At 44.0% G+C, this 23,620-nt stretch overlaps 1 protein-coding gene across 6 annotated transcripts in view; it reads left to right on the forward strand.

The window, feature by feature from the left end:
• DLG5 (discs large MAGUK scaffold protein 5) overlaps positions 1-21,052 on the forward strand; it is a 153,611-nt gene extending 132,559 nt beyond the window's left edge. For all 6 annotated transcript variants that reach the window (XM_060205776.1, XM_007539395.3, XM_060205932.1 and 3 more), the window contains 10 exons: positions 128-271; positions 1,657-1,840; positions 2,577-2,725; positions 4,366-4,536; positions 7,427-7,623; positions 14,488-14,631; positions 14,874-15,001; positions 16,470-16,579; positions 17,479-17,588; positions 19,201-21,052. In XM_060205776.1, coding sequence (XP_060061759.1) covers positions 128-271; positions 1,657-1,840; positions 2,577-2,725; positions 4,366-4,536; positions 7,427-7,623; positions 14,488-14,631; positions 14,874-15,001; positions 16,470-16,579; positions 17,479-17,588; positions 19,201-19,304 — 1,441 coding nt within the window. In that variant the 3' untranslated portion in view covers positions 19,305-21,052. The remainder of the gene's footprint in view (positions 1-127; positions 272-1,656; positions 1,841-2,576; positions 2,726-4,365; positions 4,537-7,426; positions 7,624-14,487; positions 14,632-14,873; positions 15,002-16,469; positions 16,580-17,478; positions 17,589-19,200) is intronic.
• The last annotated feature ends 2,568 nt before the right edge of the window (positions 21,053-23,620 follow it).

Genomic DNA, 23,620 nt, shown 5'->3' on the forward strand with positions numbered 1-23,620 from the left:
TCTTGTCAGGGCACAGTGTCTTATATCTTGGTCCCGATCATAGTCTGTGCCAGGGCGCCACCAGAGGGGAGGGGTAACCCTGGGCAGCTGAGGGCCACATGCAGCTTCTTATTCTTTCTGTCTCCAGTTCCCACCTGGATCCTGCCAGCACCCACTCCACTCTCCAGGGAAATGGTGCCACCACCCCAGAGCACCCCTCTGTCATTGACCCACTAATGGAGCAGGATGAAGGCCCTGGCACACCCCCAAGCAAGCAGAGCACCAGCTGCAGGTCAGCAAATGCAGAAGCCTTCCACTTGCACCCTGTGGCTACTTGGCATGGTCCAGGAGGCTAATTGTGACCAGAGTGCTGCTTTGAGGGACCAGGCAGCCTCACTCTTCTGCAGGCCATACAGGAAGTTGTCAGGATTTAGGGTGGGAAGTGGTGCATTCATTTTCTCTTTCCTTCTTCCATCCTTTTCTCTTTTTTCCTCATTAACTCATTCTTAGCTCTGCCTCTTTTTTTTTTTTCTTTGCCTTTCCTCATTCACTTGTTTACTGGCTCTTTCCTCATTCACTGTTTATTGGCTCTGTCTTTGGTCCAAATTTCACAGTGATCACCCTCCCTGGCCTTGCCTTCTGACCAGCAGTAGAACTTTTGGAGCTCTGGGTTTACAGGTGTGCCCAGTCATGTGAAGTCCAGTTAAATTGCTCGAGAGCACTACAGGCCTCTGTGGGGCAATGCTTGGAACATGGCAGGGAGCCATGACTGTTCAGTCAGAATATGCACGATGAGCCGGGCTTAGCTGTGTAAAGAGTGGGTGTGGAGCGTAGTCCAGGCAGAGGGCCCGTGGAAGAGACACAGCACACATGGGAGCTGGAGGGAACATGGGAGGAAGCACCATGGTTCACGGCACGGAGCAGTCACTCTGCAGCTGGGGACAAACCCATTCCACTGACATGGGGTTGGAGGTGGGATGAAGACATCTGTTCTTTGCTCTGACTGACCTTCCCCCCTGATATCTTCTTTGCTCCCCTGCGGCTCCATTACTGACCTGTGTCTTTAACTTAGTTTGTTCACCAACTTTTCTGTTTTCTTCACAAAATTGGGAACGCCTTCACAGCAGGGGCCTGTTTTTTCTTTTTCTTTTTCTTTTTTCTATTTTTCTTTTGTGGTTTAGCATAGTTCTTGGGCCATAGAAACTTCAGGGTAAATATTTGGTGAATGAGTTGTGTCCTGACAGTGATACTGGCTTCATGGCTTTAACATTTCTCAGACAGGACACGATTAGGAAGCAAGCAGGATCTGGGTAGAAACAGTGCAACTTAAAGCATGTGATGGGCAACTGGACCAAAAAGCAGTGTTGGGGGGCTGATTTTGAGTTTGCTCCCCACTGACTTTTGTGGCCTGGGGCCATGCTTACACCTCTATTGACCCTCAGCCCCTTCCCTGAAAGCTCACTTACTCGAGCTAGAATTGTGATGGAAATACCTCTCAGCTCCCTGTGATTCAGAGCCCACATGAACCATCAATAAAACAAGCAGAAAATTATTAGGGCAATGGCCACTGTGTGTGTGTGTGTGTGTGTGTGTGTGTGTGTGTGTGTGTGTATGTGTGTGTGTGTCTCAATATTTTCTAGAAGGGGCTCATAACTTTCTTATTTTCCTTCCCAAAAGGATGCTGGGAGATGCCAACAAGAAGACTCCAGAGCCAAGAGTGGTTTTTATCAAAAAGTCCCAGTTGGAGCTTGGAGTGCACTTATGTGGTGGGAATCTTCATGGAGTGTTTGTGGCTGAGGTGGAGGATGACAGTCCTGCCAAGGGCCCTGATGGCCTTGTGCCAGGGGACCTCATCCTTGAGGTGAGTTCTGAGCTGCTGAGCAGTTATGTTCCATGCACACAACTCAGGTGGGACTGGAGTTAGAGGAGCACAACCTCTTGCTCGGTAACCCACTGGTGTTTAATTCTCACACACCCAGAATACTGTTAAGATGCTCTTGGTGGAAGTGGACAGGACCCAACATGGGTATGTATGTCTGGAGGAAAAGGTTCTGATCTGATGGAGTGTCTCAGCTCCCTCTCAGTGGGGCTCCTGTTTGATGGAGGAGATAGGTCAAAGGTCTTAAAAGATATCTCACCAAAGTAAAAGACTCTGGGGTGGGTGTGGGTGGGTGGGGAAATACAGGTCCAAGAAGGATTCAGAGGACCTATTGGGGGTTGTATTGTTATATGGGAATCTGGGGAATGTTATGCATGTATAAACTATTGTACTTACTGTTGAATGTAAAACATTAATTCCCCAATTTAAAAAAATAGTACTAAAAAAAAAGAATAAAAAAAAAGGTCTTAAAAGATAGAAGGAACAGAAACAGGATGACTAGTCTTGCTTGTTGGGCAGTAGAACAATGTTTCTTCTGGGAGAAGCTGTCAATGACGGGCAGAACTCAATAGGAGACTTGTTTCTACATTCGGAGGGAAGGCAGGAACTTCTCATTAGGAGATATTGAACTTCTACTTTAATCCCAAACCTGCCCCTTCCTGGTGGCCAACTTGCCCCTGCAGCTGCCTCTTTGACCTCAGTCCTCTCTCCTGGATAGTATGGCAGCCTGGACATGCGCAGCAAAACAGTGGAGGAGGTCTATGTGGAGATGCTGAAGCCCAAGGATGGGGTCCGTCTGAAGGTGCAGTACCGCCCCGAGGAGTTCACCAAGGTCAAGGGTCTGCCTGGTGACAGCTTCTACATCAGGTAACAGTAGCCAGGGGTTCCATGCATTTAGAGGAAGGGATTTTGGTGGAGGCTGTGGTAAATCTGTGTTCTTGTCGTCAAAGGGTGGGGCCATAATCTCATTACTTGGCCTAAAACCTCAAGCCTGAGACATAAAAAAATTCATAGTACGCATAGTATGAAGCGCAAGCACCCGTGCAAGGATCCCGATTCAAGCCCCCGGTTCCCCACCTAAAATAAAGCAGGTCTGCAGTTGTCTATCTTTCTCTCCCTCTGTCTGTCTTCCCCATCTCTTTCAATTTCTCTCTGTCCTATTCAGCAACAATGATAGCAGCCACAACAATAACAATAATGGGAAAAGAAAAAAATGGCCGCCGGGAGCAGTGGATTCTTAGTGCAGGCAAGCCCTGACAATAACCCTGGAGGCAAAAAAAAATTCACTTGTGAGAACTCTTGATGGTCACATGGACACCCTTTTTAAGATTTGAGTTCCAGGGCATTTTAAGGTGGCAGAACCCTGTTTATTTGTGCTCCTCTCATGGTCTCTTGCTGACCCAGGTCTGCAGACGTGTGTGTGTGTGTGTGTGTGTGTGTGTGTGTGTGTGTGTGTGTGTGTGTGAACATTTTCTAGAAAGGGCTCATAACTCCTTTCCTGTTTCCTAAGATCTGAGGTCGCAAAAAGAAAAGCACCAATCAACTGCATACCATAAAGTCCCAGTCTCCAGGAACTCCTCCTAGGTGGGGGATGACTTGTTTATCTCCTAGGGTGTCTTCAATTTGTCGGAACCATTGCCCTTGATCTGTGGGATGGGGACAGATGGAAAAGACCCATTTGAAGAGGAAGCTATAACCTTGGTTCTTGGCAACAAATTTTGTTTTGCTTGTAAAACAACAAAAACAAAACAGTGCTCTCTCAACTTTGTTACCTTCTACTCTCTTTCCTACTAAGATAGCCTTAGACCTATTGTTTAATGTCCACTAGTATATTTTTATTTAAATTTATTTGTTTATATCTTTTTTTAAAAAAAAAAGATTTTGTTTATTTATTAATGAAAAAAATCGGAGGAGAGAGAAAGAACCAGACATCACTCTGGTACATGTGCTGCTGGGGATTGAACTCAGGACCTCATGCTTGAGAGTCTGATGCTTTATTCACTGCACCACCTCCTGGATCACCACCAGTCTTATATCCTTCTGTTATACATATGGGTGAAATTATTTAATGCTTGTCTTACTGGGCTTCACAAAATTTCCATGAGTTCATTCCATTTTCCCTGCAAATGGCAAAATCTCGCCTTTTTAACTAGTTGAATAGTATTCTGTTACACAAGGTGCAGATATTTTATTCAGTCAACAGGCCCTCATATTGCTTTCATATTTGAGCTAATCCTGAAATACATATTGAGGTGATAGGATTTTATGCAAATGAAGAAGCTCTTTATCTGGTGGACATGAGCCAGCCCTTATCTCAGCCATTATTCCTCTATCCTCAGGAAAGACAACACCTTTGTCCTCTTTTGCAAAGTCCCCACTCCCTTCTTTGAGACTATCACCAGGATGGGAGAGAAAGATGATTCTGATGGTGGACTAGAAAACTTGTGAGGAGGGATTGGTCCTAGGAACCTACTGATCCATTCTTTTGCCTCCATCACCTGGTCCAGGGCCCTTTATGACCGATTGGCAGAAGTGGAACATGAGCTGAGCTTTAAGAAAGATGATATCCTGTACATTGATGACACCTTACCCCAGGGCACATTTGGATCCTGGATGGCTTGGCAGCTGGATGAAAATGCCCAGAAGATCCAGCGTGGGCAGATCCCCAGTAAATATGTGTAAGTGCTTATGTCTGGCAGCTCCCATGGAATGAAGACTAGGGCTACTAGATACTCACCTGGGTGCTCTAATCAGCTTCTGGTCTATGTTTTTGCTAGAGTTGCTTGTGTAAAAACAGTTTATGCTGTTTCTAGCATAAGCCAATGCTGTATGTTTCTCACTGGAGGAGGAATAATTATTTCCACTTTTAATAAAATTTTATCTTTTTTTTAAAACTTTATTTATTTTAATAGGACAGAGAGCAATTGAGAGGGAAAGGGGTTAGAGAAGGAGAGAGAAAGAAAGACAAGAGACACGTGCAGCACTGCTTCACCGCTAATGAAGCTTCCCCCCTACAGGTTGGGACCAGTAATTTGAACTCAGACCCTTGTACATGGTAACTTTCACTTAACCGCTGCCTGGCCCCCACAATAATTATTTCTTTTTTCTTAAAATTTTTATAAATTACCTTTATTTGTTGACTAGAGACAGCCAGAGATCAAGAGAACAGGTGGGGGGGGGGTAGAGAGAGAGAGAAACCTGTAGCACTGCTTCACCACTTGTAAAGCTTTCTTCCTGCAGGTGAGGACCAGAGGTCTCGAACCTTGGTCCTTGAACATTGTAACATGTGTGCTCAACTAGGTGCACCATCACCCAGCCCCTTTTCTTAAAAATTTTATTAGTGATATAAAAGAAATAAGACAATAGAGATACAAGTTCATACTGTTCCCACCACCAGAGTTCTATTCTCATCCCCCTCCAGTGGAAACTGCAATAGTTCTCAAGGTCACAGCTATGGATTGACTTTATATCTATCTGTATGTTTTTTTTTGTTTTTTCCATTTTTTTCTACAGTTCTGCCTTCACTTCCTTCCTAAGTTGCACTTACACCTATTACTACTTCCGACTGTCCTTCCTTTTTCCTCATTTCAGATAAGCAAAATAGTTCCTGGTGCTTTCCAGACTCGCTGCCTTTTCAGTGATGTATAAACACAAAGATTGCTGGTGACAAACACTTTAGGTTTTGGTGGAATTGGGGTCCAGAACCCTCTGGTCATCTTCTCCTATGTTTCCCCCTTTCTGAGGGTATGGACTCAAACTCTTTTTGGGGTGCAGAAGGAAGGAGTTCTGGCTTCTGTAATTGTTTCTCTGCTGGACATGGGTATTGGAAAGTTGATTCATACGCCCAGCCTGTTTCTGTCTTTCCCTGGTGGGGTAGGGCTCTGGAGATATGAGGTCTGGAATAATTATTGCTAAAATATTTAAGATGATTAACATATCATGCAACTTGCCTAAAGTATGTGATTCAGGTTTTTTAATTTGTTTTATATTTTTTTTTAATTTTAAAATAATTTTTACTATTTTCTTTATTCATTTACTGGACAGAGATAGAAAAACTGAACTTGGAGGGAGGGAGGGAGGGAGAGAGAAAGAGAGAGAGGGGGAGAGAGAGAGAGAGAGAGAGAGAGAGGTGCCTGGAGAACTGCTTTACTGCTTATGAAGCTTCCACCCTGTAGATGGGTTGAACTCGGGTCTTTGTGCATGGTAGAATGTGCACTCAGCCAGCTGTGCCACCACCCAGCCCCCATTTTTTTTTTTTTTTTAGATTTTATTTATTTATGAGAAAGATAGGAGGAGAGAGAAAGAACCAGACATCACTCTGGCACATGTGCTGCTGGGGATCGAACTCGGGACCTCAGAGTCCAAAGCACCACCTCCTGGACCACCTACCCCCCCCAGTTGTTTTTTTTTTTATTTGCAGATAGATGAAGCTGTCATGACAGTTAGTTTTAGTATATTTCCATCACCTCAGGAAGAGAACTAGAGCCTTAGCTATTCCCTTTCATTCATTTGTTTTCCCTTCCTCTCAACCTCCATTAATTAAATTATTTTAAAAATTTTTATTTATAAAATGAAAATATTGACAAGACTATAAGATAAAAGGGGTATATTTCCACACAGTGCCCACCCCTAGAGCTCCATATGCAATCCCCTACCTTGATAGCTTTTCTATTTATTCTATATTCCTCTGGGAATATGAACCCAGGATCATTATGGGGTACAGAAGGTGAAGGTCCGGCTTCTGTAACTGCTTCTCCACTGAACATGGGCGTTGGCAGGTTGATTCATACTCCCAGCCTGTCTCTCTCTTTCCCTAGTGGGGCAGGGCTCTGGGGAAGAGGAACTCTAGGACACATGGTAGGGTTGTCTGCCCAGGGAGTTCTGGTTGGTATCTGGAACCTGGTGGCTGAAAGAAGAGTCAATAGGAAGCAGAACAAATTGCTGACTAATAATTAAATTAATTTTTAGTTTAAAAGCATCCACTAATCTCCTTTGTGTCTGAGGATTTCCATATGGGTGAAATCATGGGGTCACTAGGAATTAGCCCAGGCATGCAAGTCTTAATAGTCGAATGCTTACTACCTGAGCTCTTCTGCCACCCAACCCATTTTATAGCTTAGCCAATTCTTCGGGCTTTTGTTGTTGTTGTTGTTTCTTTGTTTGTTTTGTTTTTTAAGATAGAAGTGGGAAGGCAGAGAGAGAATAGAGACCGTAGCACTGAAGCTTCCTTCAGTGTGGTGGGTGCCTACCTTGAACCTGGGTTGCTCACATGGCACACAACACACTATCCAAATGAGCTATCTCACCAGCCTGTCTCATTGCTTTTGGTAACAAGCAGTACTGTTTGCAGTGCCACCAGACAGAGACCTGGCCTGCTCTGAGAGCTTATTCCCAGTACTGGCCAGTGTATTGCCTCCCATGGCAGGGATGCCAGGGACCCTCAGTACTGTGGGTGGTTGACTTGCAGAAGAGTAACAGAAGATCCTGTATCCCAGCTCTTGTTCTTTGCATGGGCATGTGAACTCCTCCCAGAGGTACTTCCCACATTGTTATTCCCTGTGATCACAGAATGGACCAAGAATTCTCCAGGAGGCTCAGCATGTCTGAAGTCAAAGATGACAACAACACTGCAAAGACTCTCTCAGCAGCTGCACGCAGATCCTTCTTTCGAAGGAAACATAAGCACAAACGTAGCGGGTCCAAAGATGGGAAAGACCTCCTCGCCTTGGACACCTTTGCCAATGACTCCATTCCACTCTTTGAAGGCAAGTGACTGAAATCACTTTCCCAGTGGTTTCCAGGATTAGGTTTGCTGCTGAGCATTGAAACACAACAGTGGCTAAGTCAAGATAGAGATTTCCTTTGCTGTCATACAGATGCAGTCTAGAGGTAGGTGTTTGGTTTGGCATACTCTCTCTGTAGGATATGGCTTCCATCCTCGAGGTCTTCCTGTGGTCATCATATATTATGGCACCTCTAGCCAACAGGATGTTTTTAGCCAGCAGGATGGGGCAAGGCAAAAACATATTTCAACTGAGTGTCTCTTTAAACTACTGAAGTGCTCCCTCCATCTCCTTCTTGTTATTGACTACTTGGATGTGCAAGGCAGGCTGGGAAAGATGGGTTTTAGCGGGTGCATTGACAACTTCAGTAATCCAGGTTCTGTTAGAGAGAAGAAAGGACAATATTAAATGGCAAAAAAACAAACAAACAAACAAACAAACAAAAAACAGTCTGCTCAATGCATTTCTCCAAGTTTGTTTTGGGGGTTATCACAGCTATTTGGTGGTATCCAAGAACCAACATTTTCTGCAGATGTTTGGTCTCTTCTGGACTGACTGCTTTTTTTTTTGACTGACTTCTGTGGCCATCAATGATGTTTGCAAGATCCTCTCAGAAATAAGGGCTAACCAAGACCTAGGAAGTATCAGGTATCCCCTGAAATATTGCCCTTTTGAGGGTGCATTGTTCCTGTAGATCAGGAGGCTCTTGAGAATGCTGCTGTCAGGGCTTTGGTATGTGTCCACTGTCCTCAAATATGAGTCCTGGAGAGCAGGTAGGTTGTGGAGCTGGCAGTGAACAACAAAAGGTAGGGCATCTGGTTTCCCCCTTCTCTCCCTTCCTAGCTTAATTTTTAAATGAAGGCCTTAGACCCAGGTAGTTGGTTGATCCTGCCCATCATTCATGCCTCATTGTCAGTCAAGACAGGGATTTGGCAAACACAATTCACAAGTTCAATTTATTGCATTACCTATGTTTGTAAGACCTGTGAGCAAAGAAATGGTCAATTTATTGCATTAATTTATAATTAATAATTTATAACCAGACAATTAATTAATTTATAATAATAATTTATAATTAGATAATTGATTATATAATTATATAATTAATTTATAATTAAATGATTAGTTTTGCTGCTGATCATTGAAACACAACAGTGGCTAAGTCAAGATAGAGATTTCCTTTGCTCTCATACAGATGCAGTCTAAATTATAAACCAATTTATAATTAATTTACTAATTAGTTCAATTTATTGCATTACCTATGTTTGTAAGACCTGTGAGCAAAGAAATGGTCAACATTCCCTTTTAATTATATCGTAAGCCATTTTTAAAAATGGCGATTAATAGTGATTTCCAAGATTATAAAATTACAGGGCATAGTTTTATACCTCAGCCATTACCAAAGTTCTGTGCCCTCACCCTCCCAATGATAACCACCATAGTCCTCACAAAGTTTCAAAGACAACTTAGTCATTTATTTATTTGTTTGTTTGTTTGTTTTCATCCTCAGGTTTCATTTCCTATTTTGTTGATGTGTACCATTTTCATGGATATGATGTGGTATCTCATTGTGATTTTGTATTTCTGATGATAAGTGAAGCAGAGCATTTCTTCATATGTCTGTCGGCCATCTGTATATTAACTGTCTATTCATTTGCCCAATTTCTAGCTGGGTTATTTGGTTTTTGTTGTTGCTGAGCCATATTTTTTCTTTCTTTTTCCTTTCTTCCTTTCTTCCTTTCTTCCCTTCTCTCCCTCCCTTCCTTTCTCTTTTCTCTCTCTCTCTTTTGTGTTTATCTTTACTTTTAAAAATTTTTTTATTGATAAAATGGAAATATTGACAAGACCATAGGATAAGAGTGGTACAACTCCACACAGTTCCCACCACCAGAACTCTGTATCCCATCCCCTCCCCTGATAGCTTTCCTATTCTTTATTCCTCTGGGAGCATGGACCCAGGATCATTGCGAGGTGCCGAAGGTGGTAGGTCTGGCTTCTGTAATTGCTTCCCCACTGGGCACTGACAGGTCGATCCATACTCCCAGCCTGTCTCTCTCTTTCCCTAGTGGGGCAGAGTTCTGGGGAAGCGGGGCTCCAGGACACATTGGTGGGGTCGTCTGCCTAGGGAAGTCCGGTTAGCATCATGGTAGCATCTGGAACCTGGTGGTGAGTAGAGTACTTCCATACCATGTGTAAGGCCCCAGGTTCAAGCTCCAGATCCCTGGCTCCACATACTTATACCATGGAAAACACTAGGGGAGCTCCATGGAGGGTAGAGTCATGCTGTGGTACCTTTCCTTCTTTGTCCTCTGTTATCTTTTCAGCTAGCAGAGTCACACGTGTTTATTTCCCAGGAGAAGTAGCCATGTTGGATACCTGGAACACCTCTGTCGAGATGCTTCTGACCAGGAGAAGAAGCAGCAGCCAAAGAGCTCTCTTCCTTCCCTCTTTCTTCCTTCCTTCCTTCCTTCCTGTCTCTCTTTCTTTCTATCTTTTTTTCTTCTTTCTTTCTCTTTCTCTTTCCAAGAACTTTGCTAAACTCTGGATTCTGGTATTGTTGGGGATTGAACCTGGGATCTTTAGTGCTTCAGGCATGGAAATTGGTCTACATATCACTATGCTATTTCCTTGAGCCATAAGATGATTAAAAAATTTTTAATTTTACTATTTATTTACTTATCCCCTTTTGTTGCCCTTGTTGTTTTACTGTTGTAGTTATTATTGTTGTTGATGTCATTGTTGGATAGGACAGAGAGAAATGGAGAGAGGAGGGGAAGACAGAGGGGGAGAGAAAGATAGACACCTGCAGACCTGCTTCACCGCCTTTGAAGCGACTCCCCTGCAGGTGGGGAGCTGAGGGCTTGAACCGGGATCCTTAGGCCAGTCCTTGTGCTTTGCACCACCTGAGCTTAACCCGCTGCACTACAGTCCGACTCCCCCCACTTTTTTTTTTTTTTACCAGAGCACTGCTCAGCTCTGGCTTATGGTGGTATGGGGGATTGAACCTGGGACTTTGGAGCCTCAGGCATGAGAGCCTCTTTGCATGACCATTATGCTATCTACTCCTGCCCCTGCTGAGTTGCCTTTTTTATCCTTATGGAATTTTAGTGTGTAGAAGCTTTTCAATTTGTTGTAGTTCTGTTTATTTGTGTTTTGGTTTCATTTAATGTTAAAGTTCTGCAGTTTTTCCACCAATATTTTCTTCTATGTATTTTATAGTTTCAGGTCTAATATCCAGGTCTTTGACTCGTTTTGAGTTAATTTTGGTTTGGTGTTAAGTGATGGTCTAATTGTATTTTTCTTGTAGGACTCCTTTCAGTAGTTCTTGCAAGGCTAGACCCATAGAAGCGAATTCCTTTAATTTCTCTGGGCTTAAGGAGACTTTTATTTCTCCCTCATATCTGAGGGATAATTTGCAGGACCGAGTATTTGTGGCTGACAGTTCTTATATTTTAGTGCTTTTAATGTGTTGTTCCACTCTCTTCTTGCCTCTAGAGTTTGTTGTGAGAAATCTGATGAAAGCCTGATAACCATACACTTATATGTCACTTTTCCCCTTTCCCTAGCAGCCTGCAATGCTTCTTCTTTAACCCTGACTATAATTATGTGTCTTGCTATATAGGTAGTTTGGGGTTTAGAAATTTGGAAGTTTTCTTAGCTTCTCAAATGTCTATTCTGAACATTGTCCAGATCTGGAAACTTTTCTGTTAAGCTTTTTTAAAATTTGGTCTCTTCTCTCTCTATTCCCTCTCTTCACCTCTGAGAGTCTTATTACTCTTATTTGTTTTTCTAGTGAAATATTTTGTTTCATGAAGAATTGTATCTTTGTTCTTAAACCTTTCTTCTTCTTCATCTTTGAATTTACAAAGTGTTCACTGTATTGTCTAGTCCTCCTATTCTCTCCTCTGTTTCATTGACTCTACTTCCTAAGCTTGCTATTTGAGTCTGATATTTATTCAGTGTGTCTTTACACCATCATGTAAGTCTGAAATTTTTCTTGTATGTTTTCTGCTGCTGTACTAAGAGAATTGATAAAATCCAGAATACATCTTTTTTATCTTGAGTTGAGAATCTTGAATTGCTCTCACAGTGGGTTTTTTTTTTTAAGATTTTATTTATTTATTAATGAGAATCACAGGAGGAGAGAGAAAGAACTAGGCATCACCCTGGTACATGTGCTGCTGGGGATTGAACTCAGGACCTCATGCTTGAGAGCCCAGTGTTTTATCCACTGTGCCACCTCCCAGTGTTTTATCCACTGCGCCACAGTGAGTTTTTTAAACTCTTTCCCTGATAAGCTCTCCAGTTCTGTATATTCCTTGGCTCCTTCTGTAGCCACTCTTTCTGTGATCTCAGGCTTAGTATTGTTTTGAGCAGCCGAAGTTTTCCCATGTTAGCACATTTAGCATGGCTGCTGTTGTTGAGTCTACAGGGCTGTATTCCCTTTCTGTTTGTATACTATGGGGTAGATATTACCAGTGAGGTAATTTGACTATATTGATACCTGAGATGTATGGAACCTACACCCAGACTTAGGTGATCTAGCCATGTAGAAGTTTTTGTTTTGTCATCATCGTTGTTGTTTTTCCTACCTGCTTGAAGGGGCATGGCTCATTTTTGCAGCTACTGTGCTGTCAGTTTATTTGGAAACTCCCTTGGGGCAGGGACAGACTGTATCACTTCACTGGCAGTTCTTCATCTAGTTAACTCTGCTACCCAGGTGAGTCCTTTTGAACAATCTGTCACCTGATTCCCCTGAGGTCTGGGGCCAGTAGCCACCTGATGGTGAGCTTGCTTTCTCCTGTAGTGGGACTCTTCCCTGCTCTCCTTCTTCTACCACTGGCCACGCACTTGCGCTCACCTCTGGCTATGTAGTTTCTTCAGCAGTCTCAGCTGTAGTTTGATGAGATTGGTGTGTTCCTTAGCTGGTTTTCTAGCTGTCTCATAGAGCTACTAAGTGACTCCATGACCATAGCTATGGAAGTGCATGACTTGATAGGTCACATGTTTCTAGAAATGTTTGTTCTAGGTTATTCAGTTTGATGATTTAAGATTGTTCATAGTAGTTTCATTAACCCTTTTTATTTTTGTGAGATCAGTTGCAGTGTTCAAGCTTTCACTTAAATTTTTATTCTCATCTCCTTTTTTTTTAAAAAAATTCTAGCTAAAGTTTTGTCATTATTAAAAAAAAATCTGTTTCATATTTCTCTTAACCTTGAATTCATTTATCTCTGCTTTTTACTATGTACTTCCTTGTACCAATTTTTGACTCAGCTTTCTTGTTTGTTTTTGTTATTGAAGTGTAAAGTTAAGTAGTTGGTTGGAGCTCTTTTTCAATTTAGACATTTTCTGCTACAGACTTCTTAGTGCTGTTTTTTCTGGTATGCTGTGACTTCATTTTCATTTGTTTTCAGATATTTTCTAATTATCTTTTATTCCTTTTAATCAGCTGCTTGTTTAAAAGTGAATCATTTAATTCCCACATACTTGTACACTTGTTCTCTATTTTTATTTTTATTTTCATCCATTGTGGTCAGAGAAGATACCTTAGATGATTTCAGGCTTTTAAAATTTGTAAGACTTGCTTTGTGACTGTATGTGACCAGTTTTAGAGAAAACAAAGCAGGTTATTAGGGCAGAGTAGGAATCTTCTAATTGATATTTCATAATGTGGAATGTTAATAGTTGTTTAGGGAGAACATGATTCTTGTTCAAGTAAGGGAGTGGTGATTTAATATTCATAAGCAGGGAAATGAACTGATACAACACGTTCAAGTGTGGAATACTCAGAGGAACAAAAAGTGCTGATATGAATCGGCAGGGGTACGTTCCAGGAATCGTGCTAAGTGAAGGAGGAAGTTACAAAACACACATGCTGTTCCATCATTTTTGATTTTTGTGATTTTGTGAACATACTAAAAAAAATCAACATGTGATATTAACAAATAATCGAGAAGGGTATGTTTTCCAATTATAATAATGGCCACCTCTGAGAATGAAGACCAGGGCTGCAGAAGAGGCTGTCAAAGAGGAGGTCGGGGTTTATCAGTACTCACTTTTGAAAGAGAAGACGTGTACATCTTCTTGGAGGAAGTCCTTTCCCCCAGCCCTTCCCAGAGCTGCTAGCCAGAAATGCCTGGGGCTCCGTGCTGGTGGACGTGGCTGCCAGCTCTCTTCCCCCTGCTCCTTTAACAGGTCATCAGTTGTTGACCAGGTTGAGAAACACTTTACAGTAAGCCATCTAAATGAACATAGATAATCATCAGTTCCCTTCAGGAAAAAAAGAAAACCTTTATAGGGATAGAGTATGGGGAAAGAAGTGATGATGTTCACTCCTTCCTCATTTCTGCCCATGAGCTGGGTCTTTATGGAGTTCAGGCTGCAGCTAGCACCTTGACTCACCTTTCATGGCAGTTTTGTGTCACATGACCGGGCCTGTATGGGTGTGGGTATGGGGAATGTGTGATTGTATCTCTCACACCTCAGAAGTTAGGCTCCTACAGAGCAAGCAAGACATGGAGACTGAGTATGAGGTAGCAGGCAGAAGATGCACAGGAAGATGATGATGAGCAGAACAAAGTACCGAAGTGACTTAGGTGTTCACGATCCAGGGGACACTGGTGCTGGACTCAGAGACGACCGTGCTCTCACCTGCCTGGGCCATGCGGCTCTCAGTGTTAAGTTTGTGGGGACGTTCCATGAACAGCAGAACAAGCTGGTCGCCATGCTGGCTGGTTTTGCAAAGACCTGACTGGGCTGAGCAACGTTAGAGGAACAGTAGGCGCTCAGCCTCTTCTCTCCTCCTATGGCTGGGCTTTACTGCAACACTGCCTCTTTCCCTTCTAGATGTGGTGAGCCTTGCCTATCAGCGGGTCCAGAAGGTGGATTGTACCTCTCTGAGGCCTGTCCTGATCCTGGGGCCTTTACTGGATGTGGTAAAGGAGATGCTAGTGAACGAGGCACCTGGGAAGTTCTGCAGATGCCCTCTTGGTAAGGGAAGCTCTGTGCTCGTTGCCTGTGTTCCATCCTCGTGTCCACGGGCACCTTCCCCCACCCCACCCCAGGACTGGGCCCCACAGTGTTTCAGATCAGTGTTCAGCCTCTGGCTCTTCTCTCCAAAAGAGAGGATAATAGGACCAGGTTCCTAAGGGATCTTGTGCCTTTAGGATTCCTACAGAGCAGTGCTCGTCTCCTGAACATGGAATTCTGATTTCTGTGCCTATGCTTTGCAGAGGTGATGAAGGCCTCCCAGCAGGCCATTGAGCGGGGTGTCAAAGACTGCCTATTTGTTGACTACAAGCGGAGGAGTGGCCATTTTGATGTGACCACAGTGGCTTCCATAAAGGAGGTCACAGAAAAGGTAAAGATTCCTTCAGACTGAGAATTACTACCTATTCTTTCCCTGGGTGTCGGCCCCTGCTCACGTCTGGGCCCTTTGCCTTTAGAAAACACATTCATCTCCTGTTAGTCTGAGTTAAGCTACTTAATGCTTCTCACCACTGCTTCCATGTGCTTCTACTTTCAAAAGTAGGAAGCTAGTCTCAGATAGGTATATAGGAGCCACTCTGAGTACATGCCACCTCTCCTCCTCGAAGGGGTCTACTGAAGGCTTTAAGCTCTAGGAAAGATTGCTCACAGGAAATGCTACACCAGTGTCTTGGAATACATCTGCAGAGCTGGTGTGCAGAGCTTTGATGCATGCCTTGCTCCGAGGACACGGTGTGCAGCTTCCACCAGAACCTTGCCCCTCAAAGAGACAAGAGCCTTGTGTCTTTAGACTTGTCGCTGTGTTTTTAGACTCATTTGCTCAGGTAGCAATGTCCACAGTGTGTTGAGAAGACGAGTCTGAGGGCGCTGGCACGCCCTGAGCTGCATCCTTCTTAAGCTAGTCAGTCCAGCTGGTTGGGCTTTGTCCTCATTTGTTAAATAAAGGGGTTCTTACAGTACTAGGTGTATGGGGCGGGGTAGATAGCATAATGGTGATGCAAAGAGACCTTCATACTTGAGGCTTCAAAGTCCCAGGTTCAATCCTCGACACCACCATAAGCCAGAACTGAATAGTGCTCTTGTTTTTTTTTTTTTTTTTTTTTTAAAGTATATTGCCCAGGATTGGGTGGTGGGAATTGTGTGGAGTTGTACCCCTCCTACCTTATGCCTTTGTTCACTAATCCTTTCTTAAATAAAAAATTAAAAAAAAAAAAAAAAGTATATTGCCCAGGTGAAGTGGAGGAACCCCAGTTGGGATACCACAGAAAGAAAGCCTACCTAACAGTTGGGGTTCCCTTTTGGGGACTTTCAGGGGTAGAGGAGATCCTCAGGCTTACCTCACCCCTGGAACCTCCAGGGATTCACAGGACATACTTAAGCCACAGCCGTGCAAAGGTCCACACTCCCCTGTCCTGTCACAGGCCCCACTAGTAGTCTCTGATTCTTTATTGACTTGATCTGGCTGAGATTATTTACTGAGGCCAGGCTGGAGTTGGACTTCAGGAAGTTCCCCATATCTGGGCAAAGGCAGGAAAGAAAGTTTGGAGTTGGACTGTCCAGATCCCCCAGGCCTTAGATCTCAGCACCAGCCAACTCACTGGGAAAGTTTTCTGGGTGAGATATTCCCATGGCTCATCACGAGTAGCTTTGTGAGCATCTGGTTTCTCTGCTCTCCTCATGGGTGGAGCTGTGTTCATCTTTGGTAGTGAGGTAAGGGGTGGGACCCAATGGTTGCAGAGAAGGGACGGGAGGTGTCTTGGAGGGGCTTGCATGTTCCCGAGGCCCAGGACTTGCATGTTTATGCCCCCTCCCTTCCTGCTCACTCCCCCGCTCCCCCTCAGAACCGGCACTGTCTCCTGGACATCGCCCCCCATGCCATTGAGCGACTGCACCATATGCACATCTACCCCATTGTTATCTTCATCCACTACAAGAGCGCCAAACACATCAAGTAGGTGACTGGCTCAGGGGGGGCTTGATGTGAACCCTTGCTGTGGGTTGAGTTGCTGGCCCTAACAGCCAAGGCTGTAGGGATGGGGGTGTTGGGGTGAAAACAGAAAAGTAAAACAGATCTACCGGCCTTGGAAATAACTCTGTATATGTAGGAAAGACCATCCCTCCTTGAGCCCCCAATTCACATTTTGGCAACCAAGCACAGTTCCTCCCTTGCTCCCACCCTGCTTGGGTGCTGCAGCAATTTCCTGTGTCCAGCTTTGTCCCCATAGCTCTCCTCTTATCCTCCACCCTCTTACCCCTTCCTTTACTCCATAGCTCCTGAGCACACAGGAGCTCAGTGACCTGGCCTTGGTCTAGGTCTCAGCCAGGAGCTCACTTGTGACTTGGATGAGCCTTTTCTCCAGCTGAGTTTGAGTTTCCATACTGTTTGGGCTAACAGCTCACTAAGCTTCCTCTCCATTTTGCCTTTCTGTACTTCTAAGCTTTTGGCACCTGCCTCAGAACCAGCTGATGTGTTTGCTCTGTGTTCACTCACTAAGATGCTTCCCTCCCTAGCTGTGCCTAGGGCTCCTCTGGGGTCTGCAGGCTATTGTTGTGATTTTTTTTTATCAGAAATTTATTTATTTTTAAAGAATTTATGAGATGGGAGAAGAGAAAGAACCAGACATCACTCTGGTACATGTGCTGCCGGGGATTGAACTCAGGACCTCATGGTTGAGAATTTAATGTTTTATCCACTGCGCCACCTCCTGGACCACAGTATTGTTGTGCTTTTAGATGGAGCACACAGGGCCCCCTGTGGTGATGGAGTCTCTGTCACTCTGGACAGAGGAAGGAAAGAGGAGGGCCTAGGGAGGCAAGATGCTCAGACTGGTTCCTTGGATGTCCCAATAGGGAACAAAGAGACCCCATCTACCTGAAGGACAAGGTGACTCAGAGGCATTCCAAAGAGCAGTTCGAGACGGCTCAGAAGATTGAACAGGAGTACAGCAGGTACTTCACAGGTAGGTGTGCTCCTGGCCAGGAGAGAAAGAACAAACAGCAGGAAAGAAAACAGGCCTCCCAAGACTGCCACTCTGCAAAGTAGTCCTGACCTACACTTCCTAGATCCCCTTATCATATACACTCTTTTCACTACAGATGCTCTGAATGCAAGCACAGGTCAGGGTTTGCAGTTTTACAGCTTGAATGGTAACATTCACTAATTTTGGCCTCAGGTCTTAATCTGACATGTCTGCCTCCCAGCACGGATGCTGTATGACACAGTTTGTGTTCTCTGAGCAGACAGCATGTAGTGACAAGTTTGCTTTGAGGTCTGACGTAGAAAAGCTACACAGACCTTTGCCATCCTTGGCATTTGAAATTGAGTAAACCAAAAGAAGCATGGCTCTGGTTTCCTGGCTACCACCCTTGTGGTTTTCAGCAACTTCCATAAGGTTAAGATAGAGAAGTTACGGAACAGAGACAGCGATTTTAACTAGATCTTACAGGATGATGGGATCTAGTTCAGTGCTTTTGTTTTTACTAATTTTCAGCTCATCGCACAGTATTTTACTTTTCCATTTCATTTCTTTTTAAAATATCTCTTATTAATTGAATTAGTGATGTACAAGATCATAGGGTATAGTTCTCACCACTCCTGCCACCAAAGTTCTGTGCACCTCACCCCAAACCCCTTGCCTGCTCAGGGATAACCACCAAAGTCTTAGAAACAGGTTGGTTACTTTTTTTTTTTTTTTTTTTTTTTTAGCACAAGCTTATGCCACTTAAGTATTTTAGTCAAGTACACTAGCAGTTAACTAGATAAATGAAAGCTCAAAACTTGGAAAATAATAGGCCTCAGCTTTTTATTGGATTGAACAGACATGAAGTTAAGTGATCACCTTTCTATAGTAATTTGAAATGCTCACCATTGATTTCTGCACATCTTTTGTGGTTGGTAGCTAGCCATGACTTATCTCCAGGTGCTGTTCCACCCAGCACACTGATGGCCCTGGTTTGCTGTCTGTCAGACCTGTGGTATTAAGAGCTTGGGGAACAGAGTTGGGCCATGGCTGAAGATAAGGCCTCATCTTTGCTGGGAAAGTCTCTGGGTCATGGGCTACCTAATCCTGCTTCCTTAAACACATCCTAGTGTTATGGAGGATCCTGCTGCTGGTCAAACCATCATAGCACACCCTCAATTTGCTGTATGATGTTCTGGGGTTCTCCATTGCAAGATTAGGCAAATAAAGCCCACGGTGTTATAATGGTGGGTGTGGGCAGTTTATAGGAATGTCCAAGTTCTCCTGGTCACCCATATTACTGGGTAGAGGGGACAGGGAAGCCTAGCACAATTTGATCCCAACCTTCAGTTGAGCCCATTATTTTCAGTATTCTACTGATCGGCTGATTAGAAGGAACAGGTGAAGTTGGAGTAGTTTGTACTCAACTCCTCGTTGTATTTCTCGTCCCCCCCCCCCCCCGAGTGGAATAGGAGGGTAAGTTACCCACAAAGGGCAAAAAACCTGCAAGAGGAGAAGCTCTATTTGCCTCAAGCCCCAGGTCTTACTCTGAGCTCCATGATGTCTGGGGGGATTTTCTTTCTTTCTTTTCTTTTCTTTCTTTTTTTTACAGGAGTCGTCCAGGGAGGAGCCCTGTCCAGCATTTGCACTCAGATCTTGGCAATAGTTAATCAAGAGCAAAACAAAGTCCTGTGGATTCCTGCCTTCCCACTATAGAAGACCACCGAACTAGGTGTGAAATGACCGCAGCTCAGCCACCAGTGCAAGGACTTGCTCAGCTCTTTACTAGCAATTAAAATTAGAAGCCTGTCTGTATATGAACATGAAGGAGAAGGACCTATGAACACGGACTCCAGAAGCACCTCCTTTATAGACAGAGGGCTGCAGACAAACGGGATCCGGGCCCAGGCCAGCAGACTGTTCCTCTCACACATGTCCTTTAAGACAAAAACCACATAAAACTTTTGATAGAGGGGTTCAACAACAACCTTTCTTTAGCCAGCTCATCAGAGATGCTGCAAAGAGAACCTTTCAAATCACAAGTTTACAAGCCTTTTCTAAGTATTTGGTTGTTTATGTTTACTTGAATGGCTCCATGTTGTCAGGTGCCCAGCCTCTCCCTCTCTGTTAACTCCCTGGTGATGCTTTGATGTTGGTTTTGTTCTCCGCCCCGCCCCCCCCAAAGCAGAATGACTCTGGAACCTCATTGGGGGCTGCTTTGCTTCAGAGGTTCTTGCCAGTGGGACCAGAGCTTCAACAATAGTGCTGCTCCTTGGTGGCATCTTTCCGGAAGGACATCACGACTAGATGCTCAGACCATCTGTGGTTACAGAACCAGTGCCTTGTGTGACCAGCTCTCCAGTGGCAGTGTTTTCCCCTCCTGCACCAGGGGAGAAGGCTTTGGCAGTCTTACAAACTTGTCTCAGACTTTCTCCCCTGCCTTCTCCAGCCTCTCATTTCTTCTCCACCTGTGCTTATTATAGCAGCAGCTTATCTGGTCCATCTTAGTTCCATGGGTTTCCAAGGACACAGAGTTCTGGGCTAGTGCGACTGTGTGCTGTTGGCTCCTCTTGAGGTTCTGCAGGTGGTGACAGCCTTTTATCAGTGCAATGATTGCAGGGTGATTTTTAAACTCGAGAGTGGGACAGGCACATCAGTTCTCTGATATGAAAATGTCCATGTTTCAAACTTTGAATTGAAAACTTTTAGGGGAAGCATAATGATTAGTGTTACTGTCAAGAATCTAAAAAGAGAAATGAATCTTTGTTAGTCTTGGCTAGAGCACTCATGGCATGCATCATACTCTATGAGGATGTTTTTTCTTTGTGTTGTGTATGCGTGTGTGTGTTTGTGTGTGTGTGTGAGTGTGTGTCTGCGCACTCGTGCGTGCGTGCTCGAGCGCACTCCTGACAGCTGGATGTCTCTGGCTGAAAATTTGATGTGGTTCCTCCTTAAACTGTGCGTCCTGTTAATAATAGGTACTGTACCACACTCCAGGTAAGCTGGAGTACTAGAACCCAGCTCCTCCCACAGGGGTAGGACCTGTATTTTAATACTATTCCTAACATTTCATTTTACTAGCAAGAAATCTTTTGATTTCATTTTATTCTTTGTAATTCTAGACACTAGATTGTAGTTTAGCCATACTGACTCTTTTTTTTTTTTTAAGGGATGTATTTTCTTGCACAGTTGTTCAAAAAGAGACATGTTTCAGTCCTCAATGCTGCCCTTTGTTTTACAGGTACAAGTTTTCTAGCACAGACAACTAGGAAAGACTAGGCTGTGAGGTCTTACTCACAACGCGCTCTGGGGCTGTTTCTCTGAGTTGCATATGGAGTGGGACTGTGATGGTACAGTGTGCATAGGTACTGTTCTGACAGACTGGGAATTTCTGTACTAAAACCTTACTTTGTATCCAAAGTTAAACAGACTTTAGTACAATAAATAAAGGTCAATTTCTATAACTTTGTCGTGTGAAGATACTCTTGTGTTCCGTCATTTCCCGGTCCCTCAGCTTTACTCCTAAATCTTGAGTTTTCCTGCCTTGCATCACATAGCTGGAACTGACTGGTCTGTGAGCTTTTTTTTGAGCTCTTAATGACAGTCTGGAACCCCTACTACCTGCTGAGTCAGCCTATTTCTGATTCCCTCCTCCCCTTCCATATACCCACCTGTACATTTGTCCTTCCATCTGTCCAGTGCCATGTGGGTGGTGGTTTGTAGCCTGATTATCCAGATAATAGGAGTCAGTTCATGCCCTCGGGTGCACACATTCGGAACTGAGGGTTTGGACTTGGTGTGAAAAGCAAAAGGGAACAGAAGAACATAGAGATCCTTTAATGTTCTCATTCAGGTGCTGTCGGTATGGAGGCAGGTTCAGGCCAGACCCAAGGACGCAGAGACCCAGCCCAGCTTGAAGGCTGCACTGTGGCACTGGTAACCCAGCCCTGCAGGGCTTCTCTACTCATAGGTGTTCCAGGGTGGTGAGTAAGCTGACAGCAGTGACATAGGTCAGAGCAGAACCTTTTTCCTCTGCTGCTCCTTTTGTTTGAGGGTAGAGATTGAAGAATTTGAGGGTTGAGTGTTCTAGAAAAGTTCCGTGCTGTTGCAGTGACTAACTAGGATAGATAGGCTTAAAAAAATTATTTATTTTTATTAGATAGGACAGAAAGAAATTGAGAGAGGACAGGGATATGGTGTGGGGGAGAGAAAGATAGACACTGAGGGCTAGGCAGCGGCACACCCTGTTGAATACACACAGTACTAAGCGTAAGGACCTGCAAGGATCTGGGCTCTACCACCCCCTCCCCCCCAGACTTGCAAGGAAGACACTTCACAAGTGGTGAAGCAGGTCCTCAAGTGTCTGTCCTCTCTCCCTCTCTGTCTCCCCTCCTATCTCAATTTCTCTTTGTCGTACCCAATAAAATAATAATAATTTACAAAATGGCCAGCTGTGGATTCGTAGTGCAGACACCATGCCCCAGCGATAACCACTTGTGGGGTTTCTCCGCTGCAGGCGGGGAACAGGGGCTCAAACTTGGGTTTTTGCACGTGATAATGGGTGCACCATTGCTTGGCCTAGAGCAGACTTCTTTTTTGTTTATTCGTTTTATTAGTGACTTATTACCGATCCACAAAATTATAAGATAATGGGTATAATTCTGCCCTGTTCTCACCACCAGAGAGTTCTGTATCCTCGTCCCCTCCACTGGAAGCTACAGTAGTTCTCCCAATGTCATATATATATATATAGGTTGACTATTATTTCTCTTTTTTTTAAAAAAAAAAGCGGATTAAGTGCATATAGTGCAAACACAAGCACTGGCGTAAGGATCCCGGTTCGAGCCCTGGCTCCCCACCTGCAGGGGAGTCGCTTCACAGGCGGTGAAGCAGGTCTGCAGGTATCTGTCTTTCTCTCCCCCTCTCTGTCTTCCCCTCCTCTCTCCATTTCTCTCTGTCCTATCTAACATTAATAACATCAACAATAATAATTATAACAATAAAAAACAAGAGCAACAAAAGGGATAATAAAATAAATAAATAAAAAGCACTCTTTAAAAAAGAAAGCTAGGAGGAGAGAAAGAACCAGACATCACTCTGGTACATGTGCTGTCAGGGATTGAACTCAGGGCCTCATGCTTGAAAGTCTAGTGCTTTATCCACTGCACCACCTCCCAGATTACTTGGCTATTATTTCTCTTAACTATCTATCTATATTTATATATATTCTAGAGCAGACTTCTTTTTTATATTTTATTTATTTTCCCTTTTGTTGCCCTTGTTTTTTATTGTTGTTGTTGTTGATGATGATGTCATCATTGTTGGATAGGACAGAGAAATGGAGAGAGGCAGGGAAGACAGAGAGGGGGAGAGAAAGACAGACACCTGCAGACCTGCTTCACCGCCTGTGAAGCGACTCCCCTGCAGGTGGGGAGCCAGGGGCTTGAACTGGGATCCTTATGCTGGGTCCTTGCGCTTTGCACCACCTGCGCTTAACCCACTGTGCTACTGCCCAACTCCCTAGGGCAGACTTCTTAAAGGAGTCCCTCTCCTAATGGGAAGGGTCAGGCTGGCAGAATCCATGAGCCCACAGCAGGAAGAAGACTGGGACTCTTTGCATTCCGCAGTCAGTATGACAGCATAAAATCACTTATCCTTTTGTTTTCTGATTGGTGTTGGGTGTCTCCTAGAGGAGAAAATCCGCTCTAATAGTTACAAGATAAAAATCTGGTTTCTGTGGAGTTGATGGAAATAAAATATTCCTATAGCTTAAAATCTGGGAATCTCTTCCTCTGATTTCCTGAGTCCCATGTGTATATTGCATTTCCCTGGACTTTTATCTTTCAGAAGTAGTAGTGTCCAGTACAGAAACAGAATTTGAACTGACTTGCCATGAGCTACATTTCCAAAAAAAACAAACAAAAAACATGGAAAAATAAATATCACTGCCTAGGTGGCACAATGACCTCAAGACTCTGGTCTAGAAATGGTCACTATGATCATGTATATTAAAATGTCACCATCTAAATGCC

Source organism: Erinaceus europaeus, chromosome 1 (assembly GCF_950295315.1).
Source record: "Erinaceus europaeus chromosome 1, mEriEur2.1, whole genome shotgun sequence".
In the NCBI taxonomy this organism is placed as follows: domain Eukaryota; kingdom Metazoa; phylum Chordata; class Mammalia; order Eulipotyphla; family Erinaceidae; genus Erinaceus; species Erinaceus europaeus.